Below are 9,555 nucleotides of genomic sequence, written 5' to 3'. Positions count from 1 at the left end.
TATACCTTAATTTATATATCATATAGGGTTTTTTTTGTTGTTTTTTTACTCTTTTATTCTTTTTTTAAATACCGGTTGTATTTATAGATTGCTGATTTATGTAACCAACGACTGGTCTGTGAAAGAGAAGGCTTTCCGTCAGCAAGAACCCAGAACACTGAGTCTTGTTGGTGGTTGGTTAAGTCCCTACACAGTAGAGAACAAAACAAGACGGTTTCATGGAAACCAACATGTATTTGTCAAAAGACAAATCTATTTACACATATAAGACTGCTTAACTAGCAGTGAGTGTTGAGAAAGGGAACTTCAGTTGCGGCTAATAAGACGATGAGCGATGTTGCATTGATCTTCCTTTCAGAACACGCCTTATCTGAAAAATATAGATTATATATATCAATAAATGTCATTAAAATATCAAGCATCCCAGTAAAAAAAATAAAAAAAATTTACATTTACAATTCTTGATTAAATTGAAGTATCAGGCGAATGGTGCTAAAGCACAGAATGGAGTGTTTTATACACACAGATAAAAGAAACTCTCTCCCACCAGCAAGTATTTATACCTATTCTTGTATTTTTGGTAAATATGTCATGCAATCTAGGCATAAAATCAACAAAGTAGACAGTATAGCTAGTGATGGTCTATTAAGACCCAACAACATTAGGCATGATAAGTATTAAAACTATTAAAGCATGCTGTTAGTAGCCATTATTCTTTCCCAGCAGACAACATATTTTGATAAGAATTTCTGGTTTTACCTCTTCCCCTTCAGGGCTATCTGGGACCAGGTGAACAGGCTGCTCATTCTCTAGATTTCTAGCACTGGGATCTGCACCTTTTCTCATTAGTAGACGAACAGCACCTACGTGCATTTTTTTGTACTGCAAACTTGCAGCAACATGCAGCGCTGTGTTACCATTGAAGGCCTACAAGACAAAATGCAAAGACTTATTATCATTTTGACAGCGGCCGTATAGCAAAGTGTTTTTGTAATTCATTTCTCGGAGGGTCTGAATTTCATGACAAAAAAGAATGCGTCTATTTGAAGAAAAATGTATGTATGTATGGGTGAGTGGGACATGACCTGACCACCTTAAGAAACCTAATCAAATGAAAAAACATTTACACATATTCACCTTTGTATTGATGAAGGAAAGGCAATTAGGCAATTCCAGAAAAATACTAAGCAGTTCTAGGTTTGCCTCCTCAGCGGCCAAATGAAGTGCTGTGCGACCACTTTTAAGATCCTGTTGAGGGGGAGAAAAAAAAAGTTAAGTAAACAGCTTCACATTTTTGTCATCTATTTACCCCTTATAACCAAGAATGGTAAATTATAGTTTTTCCCCTCTTCCAATTTTGAGAGTTCTATTCAAGTGTATTTGCTTCTGGTGTCATTTGTTATATTATTTAGATATCTTTACTAAAAACGTATATCATAAATGCTTTATTACTGCATATCTGCCAACCTTTGCTTCCACCGATGCTCCCATCTGAAGTAATGTCTTGATTGTGTCAACACAGGCCTTATTTTTCATGAACAGCTCATGGTTTCCTGGTGACAGTGTATCCGAATCACTGTGTATCTGCTGGACTACTGCATTGTGGGCAATGACTGCGCAGTGCAAAGCTGTCAAGCCTGGGGGGGAAATCAGAAGTAACAAAATTGTTAAGGCTTTACTTTCCATATATGCATTTGAAAAATCTACAAAAAAAAAAAAAAAATCTTATCAGACATCTTACCATTATAGTCTGTTGCGTCGATTTCTAAATATTGATTACTGCCAGCCAGCCCTTTCTGGATTGCCTACAAGAAATTCAATCATTAAAACAAAGTACTCAAAATTATAACTGTTAGATAAGCCTGATTTTGTGTATCCTAATATTTATTGGCATAATAATGCAGTTTGCACATAGAGTCCTAGTCTTTTTATACAAAATTGAAGAGGGTTTAATAATTTACAACTCACCTGAAGAACCTGGGGATATGCATTTATTGCACACAAATGCAGTGGTGTTCTTCCCCAACGATCGGTAGTGTTAACTTGAGCTCCAAGGCTGATCAAGTCTTGAACAATGAGATGCTGGTTGGCAGCCACAGCAACTTGTAAAGGACTCTACAAGAAAAAAAAAAAAATGTAAATATAAAATAAAAAACAGGGAAAAAAACCTCCTAAGCATATCGAACAAGCCAGCTAGTGGAAAATCATACAGCATCACATGCTATAATGTTGAAGCACTATCAATTAACAAATACAATTGATTTGGTAAAATAAAGGACATTGGCATCTGTGATAATTTTTTATTTTTAAAGCAAAAAATGTCGTATTTAACAGTAGGGGCTACTACTTCTATTTACAAACTCTCACCTGTTTATTAAATTCTTTAATATCCAGCATATTAAGGGCAGCCATCTTCTGTGCAATGACATAAGAAAGAGCTCTTCTTCCGTGGGCAACAGAAATATGGAGGTACCTACAAGAATAGCATAGATTTTGTCATCAAAAGAAATCAATGCAAAGGAGCCCTTACTTTCCTGAGGCTCATGCAGCATTTTATTAGGAAAATAACTCAGCTATATACATGTAAAAGGGGGGGGGGGGGACAACAAAAACATGCTGCAGAAGTTTTAAAGCAGCTGAAATAATCTAATTTAATCTTAACTTAACTTAAATTGCAGAGTGGCACAATACAATTTGTACTGGACATCGCTAAAGAGTAATAGTTGGATAGAAACTTACGTATCGCCGTCTGAGTCTTGAGTAAGGAGTTGTTCCTGGGAAACGTTGGCCAGTTTGCATTCTTCCTGTTCAATCTGCCAGTGGAAAAATGATTTTCCCATTTGGAGAGGGCTTGAATTGTTTCTGTCTTGAAGGCGCAGCTCTGGTGTCACCGTTTGTGAGGCATGGGCAATGCTGTGGTCCTGGGGAGCACTGAAGGATGTGTTCAATGTCGGAATGAAAGTCTGAGCAGTCATTCCCAACTCAGTGGCCTGCTTTGCAGGCACAATCTCAGAAGGTGTTTCTGGGAAAGTGGAAGAGGGCACATAGGTTTCCACAGCACGGTTTAAAAACTCATTGGAAAAGAATTCCTCTTGATAAGTATGGACTGGAGAGGTTTCTACAAAATGGTTATATTCTGTATTAGGATACTGAAGAACATCTGGAACTTGGAGAGATCCAAAAGGATATTGCTCACTCTTTTGTGGTGATGTGCAGTGATAGAACACTTGGGCGCTCTGAGTAGAGGAAACGTTAGGTGCCATAGCAATGTCTTGAAAGTGCTGGTCTTGAGTGTTGTCGTTCTGAGGCAAGCTGTCCCAGTTAACTTGCACAGTGTTCAGGGAGACTGGTTTCAACTCATTTTTTATATTCATTATACTTTGAAGAAGATCAAAATCAGAGTCCATGACTTCATTGGACTGTGGTGTGCCTGGCGGCGTCTATAAAAAGAAATGAAATAAATGGTCAACACCACAAACACATTTCAACTAAATAATTTTGGGATAAATTTAGTCATGACCACCAGCCAATATGAATTAGTAATTATATTTACCAGGAATGAAGTAGATGGAAAATGACACGCTTTTTTTGCAGCTGTCCCTTCGGAAATGAAATCATGAGAACGTTTCTTGCTTCTAAGTATGTTCTTCAATTCTGTTAGAAAAAGGCAAAAAAAAATTTAAAAAAAAAGTTCAAGCATTTATGGAGAGCAGGAGAAACCAACTGGTGGTTTCAAAGGATTATGGAAAATGCTAGTCTTAAGGGTCTCAAGGTCACTCTAGAAGCGATAAATAGGATGCCAGCAATTCAGTCATTTCTACGTAACATAAATGGCATTTACCTGTATACTGATCAAAATTTATTCCAGCGTTCTGGTTCTACAGAGAGAGAAAAAAAATAAAATTAAAAAAAAAAAAAAAAGTAAAATGTCATTACTAGACTGAACATTTGTCCAAGCATGGATTCACATACACCAGATCACTGAAATGAATATCTCACCTGAAATTCATCATCTCCTTGTAGTACAGATTTACTCCTGCGCTTGTTAAGGAGCTCCCTTACAGAATTCTTCACACGGACTCCCTGGAACGTTCCCTTGGGCTGACGTCCTGTGCCAACTAGGGGAATAAAAAAAGCACTTTAAAGCATTGAAAAACTGTAATAATAATAAAAATAAATAATAATAATAAACACTATACTGAGAGAAACCGACTAAGACACAAAATGGATATGGCATACGCATTAAATAGAGATAAGAAAAAAGGAAATTATTCATGCAAACAAGACTCAGAAATGTACCAAAATATGTAAAATAATACATATACAGGAGAGAGGAGCAAGCCCCGTTTTTTAATGCTTTTACAGGTCACTTAAAACAGCCACAAATATTTGATGAAGGTGCAGGGCAGAACATAACCACATACAGGGAAAATTAACCGGTTTTTCAGCATAGGTAGAGCGCGTCTTGGCTCTTACACCTGTCTTGACGTCAAAGGAACAAGAAAACAAGACTGTTTCCTCTTCCCCTTTCAGGTGGGTTAAATGGCTTGTAAAACGAAAATGCAACAATATAACAAAGCACTTTCATAGCAATAAGGCACAAATGATCAACAATACCATCCAAAATCTACATGCGCCAACAACCAGAAAAGAAAACATCTGTAACACTTTCACATGATAAGGTAGACTGACATCAATGCTCCTAGATGTGTAATTAAAGAAAAACCAGCAGAAGAAGCCAAGAAGCAGCAGCTTCAGTCCGGGCTGCAAATTCATAAACATCTGGGTGGTTTTTTTCCCCCTTAAGAATCATCTGCCCAGTTATGAGAAGTCCCATTCTAGACCAACACAAGTAATATTAATAAATCAACATACATAAAAGCCAATCAGTCTCCTCCATAACATTCTACACTATGCGTGCCATTTATATTCATATATCTATATAACACACACCCTAGGCACACAGAACACACGTTGGCCCCGCTGTACAGGTACGATCGCGCTATAGCGTATTTACCTTTCTTGCACCCGGTGATGAGGCCCCCCGCTGGCTCGTAATCTGAAGATGGAGATCCTGGGACAGAGGAGGTAGAGTATGCTGGGGAGGACCCCGAATCGGAAATGGGGGATCCGGCGTAGAAGTAAGCCAGATTCATGGGACTGCTCATCATCTCGTTATCCAGCAGCCCCTGAGAGTCCTCAGTCATCCTCTCCACAATCATCCTGCTCACTGGGCGCGCTTTTGTCTTAGGAGACACTAATGTTCTAATGCGCTAATGTTCTGCTGTAATTCTATAAATCAAACCTGGTGCCTGCTACGAACACAGAACCAACGTAATCCACCAAACCACCGACGCGACTTTGAACTTGGGAAAGTCCAGAGGATAATTTATATACTACCGCTGCACACTTCACCCCCGCTTTCCGGAGACTAACCAATCAGAAAGAGGCACGGGAAGAACTCAAAGCTTCTATTGGTTGTGACATGGGGGCGGGGGGAAGCGAGCGCTTTGGAGGGAGGGGGGGTGCCGCCCAAATGGGCGGGAATTGACCGTAACTCTTCGATAGAAGATTGCGAAATACCTGAGACCTCGCCCGCGTTCATGCCTGGGGTTTGGTGTGGTGAGGAATCCACCTATTCCTCACACAAACACACCCATGAAATAGACAGCAGCGCAGCCTGTAATGGTATTACACATATATACCGTATTAAACACTGCATACAATTGTATGTGAATAGAGTATAAGTATACAGCTGCCAGTCTGAACCATTATTATCCATAAGGAAGAGTCCTTACTCTCTTCTGCCACCGCAGTTCTACATAAAGAATCTTTGCTTTCTAACATGTATGGGGCAATAACATGGCGTGCACCTGCTGCTGAGCCGCCGTAATAACCCTGACCGCTTGTCACCCTACCCTCACAGGATGGGAAAGTCTGCACCCGACTTTCCTCATAGCCATCTTAGTAGGGCTATGTCATGGGCTGTCACCTCAGCTTAGGCGTAGACAGTTACTATAACAATAGGAAGTATGTTCAATGTAGCCATGTATTGAATGGGAGCTTTATCATGCTCGGAGAGGAAAAGCCTCTTTTTAGTACAAGTTGGGCACATGTGGAATTAGCAATGGGAATTCCACTACCGCTACTTGAGGATTTGACCCCCCCTTGTGCACATCAGAAACCAGTATTGTTTTTGACTGCATAATAACCATTACCTCTCAGGTAAGACAGGTAAAAAAACATTCTGATTAAGGCTACCACTTGCAAAAGGATTCAGCCCCTGAAGAAGCTTTTGTCAAAATGTGTCGGGTTGCGGACATGTTGTCGAGGACATCTGCTCAGTAGGCCAAACACTTGCCTATAGTGCTGACTCAAATCTGGGTAAATTAGTGAGGGATTTAGTATACATTTGAAATTTGTGACACTTAGCTACAGCTGTCAATTTTTTCAGCTTCAGTCCCCACAGTGATTTTTAGTTTTGTCTTGCTTTGCCCATTTTTCGTTAAATTTTACTTTACTACCTCCTTTTTTTTAAACGAAACCTGCCCGATATCCAAGATCGCCAAATATTCCTGTAAGCGGAATGTCATGTCTGACTCCAGCAGTCACCTGACTCCAGCAGTAGTGTTTAGTGTACACAGAAACGGTGACAAGCCAAAAACAAACAAGCCCTCTTAATAATAATAATAATGCCACAACTGAAAATAAAGTCATCTGGTGACAACTAGTGGACAAAACTGTGGGTGGTTTGTCGTGTCATCGCAGAATAACTCCTAAGTATACTGCAATTTAGTTTCACCGTGGACTTTTGCCACAAACACCATAAAAGATGTTTAATGCTTGTAAGGCATTTAAAGGGTTAAAACAATGTTAACCGGTAAAGGGAAAGAGATACAGGAACTGGTTTTCATAATGATATTGACACTTCCATATAACCTATTTCTCGTATCAGAATAGCCATGCAATATACGTGTAAACAGCCCATGAACGTAAATCCATTCTCATAAATGCAGAAAATCCTTTTACCATCTAATTATAGATTTCACCTAAGATGAAGACATCGGCTTTTTGGAAGGTGTCTTCAGCTGGCACTTTACATATATATATACGCTACTGTCAAAACTGAAAGCGGCGGGGTAGGCTTTTGCTATAGAAAGGTTAGGTGAGGCAATTCATTTGTTAACAAAATTGGTTAGGGGGTTTCAGGCTTGGGAGGGAACTAAGGGGCAAAAGGGTGAGGATACAGAATACGATGGCGCTATATATAAGAAATAATAATTGGGGTAAGGAGTAATGTTATAAATGAATCTCATCTGAAGGAGACTTTAGCATGTGAAGTATACCCTTTAGGTTTTATATTGAGCAAAGAAATGAAAGAGAAAATATGGAATGATGAGTACGTAGATATTTTATCTTTGCTGTCGATCACAAGGACAAAGCGAGAAAAAGGCCAATTGAAAAGGTTCAATTTTGATGAGACTTTGAGGCACAATAATTAGCAGTATGAGGTAATACGATATAAAAAAGATGTGGGTGCATGGGTGAACATAATGACCTAACGGGCACAACACGTTAATTTCAAGTCTCAAATGGACAGGTCCTGGCACTGGAAATTTGGGGAAGGGAACTGGCTAATACGACTTTATTGACATGGTGGTGGTTTGGGTTGTTAATAAAAGTGCTAAATGATTATCATAAATCATTAATGTCTTAAGGTGTTAGGCATATTTATGTTTGGTGTGGGTTCAAGTCAATAATATCCAGAAAATACCGATTTGATATCTGACTCTTTATCACATTTTGATTTCAAGCTTCTCCACCTGGAAAAGAGTGTATAAATTCCAGGGAATATTTGGGACATAACTTTGTCCAGATAAGTGATTTGTAATGCATGATTTAAGTTTACCTGGGGAATGTATTTAAAACAATGGAGGAAATGGTCAGCAGTTTAGGGGAATTCTTTTAGTGCACAATGTCACACGGTCGTATTGCTGTTCTTCCATAGCCTAATGTAATTATTGTTCATTATGGGGCAATGGTATTGGAAGTATGAAATTGATCAATTTGCTGTATTACATCAACACTACAAAATGGGAAATTCATTGTTTTGTTTATGTTAACGTGGTGGTTTGAGTTTCCGGCGTATCGTTTGTAGGGTGGCTGTAAAGGCCTTTACCATATTGATGGGATTCACCCGTATGCTATTTTTAATCTCAAACCGTAATGTGCAGTTGAGCAAGCAATGGTTTGGCGGGTTGGAACGCATCTGGTTGCTAATGCACAAAAGGTACAGTTTGCCTTCTGGGTTACAGGGTGGTTGGCTCTTTTCATTTGAGTGCTGGCTAAGAATTTGTAAAATTATCATAAGATTGCATTTAAAGTGGTTCATAATTTTGTAGTGTTTAAAGCTAAATAAAAGACCACAGCCTGTTTTTCATCCAAGCTTGGTGTCATTGTGTTTATTTGCGAATTATTCATTGTGATCAGCAACATTATCCCATTCCACCACATGCTTTTCCCAAACGTTGTCAGAGAAGCCAAATCCTGACTCTGGGATGCCGATACTGGGAAAGACCTCTTCCTTTACTTCCAACATATACTACTGGTTCTGCTTGCTCACTTGTAAGTCTGGTACTGAATTACATGGAATAGATACTGAATTATGGATCACACATTTTTAGGATGTGTGTACTATCAGTGATATTCAGATTTTCTCTAACCACTAGTGCAATGTTTGGGACCTGGGCCTACTAGAGCCCAGGAACTGCAATATTTACTGGCCCTACAATGATGAAGATACATGATAACACATGAGTCATAATAATATACTATAAGAGTATACGTTGGCTTCCCTGCTATCAGCAGCATCATTTAAGAATGAGATGTTCTTTGATATGCCATATGGGGGACCATATGGGGGACCAAATGGGGTCATCCATGAGGTGAGCATGCAACTTCAAATACGCCAACACTAAAATAAGTAAAAAATGTTAACTCAAATTTTTGTAAGCTACTCACTTGTCTCTTCCTATATTAAGATAATTATTGTGGCGTCACTTAGTACTAGTGCACCTGTTATTGAAATAGAAGATACGTTTTTTACATGTATATTATAGATTCTAAAATAACTATTGAAAGTTGAAATACAGCAGCTGGCACATGGAAATTTAAGCATACGAGTGACAATTATACCCCTTTAACACAGGGCTGGCCTTTATATCTTGCACCCTAGGCAAATGCCCAATGGGCCATTGGCCATCACTCCATACGCACACAATCTTCCACGGCAGATCACGTGCTGTAATCTGTGTCCACTGGCTGGATGTGCCTGCCTACACACTACGTGAGCATTAAAATGTAGGGTGCCGCCTGTCGTACCCAGCCATCAGCCGTCCTGTCGTCAGATGGCCGCTGGCCTTAAAAAGCCAAGGCCTCCTCCTTATCCTCAGTTCAGCCCTGACAAAAAATGAACCGTGAAGGAACTAACGCCCCCCTGGAACTGCCACCCTAGGTCACTGATGACAACTCTCCCCTTTGAGACGCAAGGTACTT

At 39.4% G+C, this 9,555-nt stretch overlaps 1 protein-coding gene across 1 annotated transcript; it reads right to left on the bottom strand.

Annotated features, from left to right (window-relative positions):
* Positions 1-316: 316 nt before the first annotated feature.
* Positions 317-5,222, bottom strand: LOC149300874 (NF-kappa-B inhibitor zeta-like). Its single transcript, XM_089484458.1, has 12 exons — positions 5,018-5,222; positions 4,000-4,118; positions 3,842-3,878; positions 3,554-3,654; positions 2,740-3,440; positions 2,368-2,473; positions 1,969-2,115; positions 1,742-1,805; positions 1,468-1,637; positions 1,138-1,248; positions 760-927; positions 317-370 (listed from the first exon to the last, which is right to left on the bottom strand). The coding sequence occupies exons 1-12, from the start codon at positions 5,220-5,222 to the stop codon at positions 317-319; spliced, it is 1,983 nt and encodes a 660-aa protein (XP_089340584.1).
* Positions 5,223-9,555: the final 4,333 nt, after the last annotated feature.

Source organism: Sceloporus occidentalis, unplaced genomic scaffold, assembly GCF_023333645.1.
Source record: "Sceloporus occidentalis isolate IW3139 unplaced genomic scaffold, rSceOcc1.0.p SCAF_22, whole genome shotgun sequence".
NCBI lineage: Eukaryota > Metazoa > Chordata > Lepidosauria > Squamata > Phrynosomatidae > Sceloporus > Sceloporus occidentalis.
Note: the sequence above shows the minus strand (reverse complement) of the source record. Positions and strands in the feature narration are given on the sequence as shown.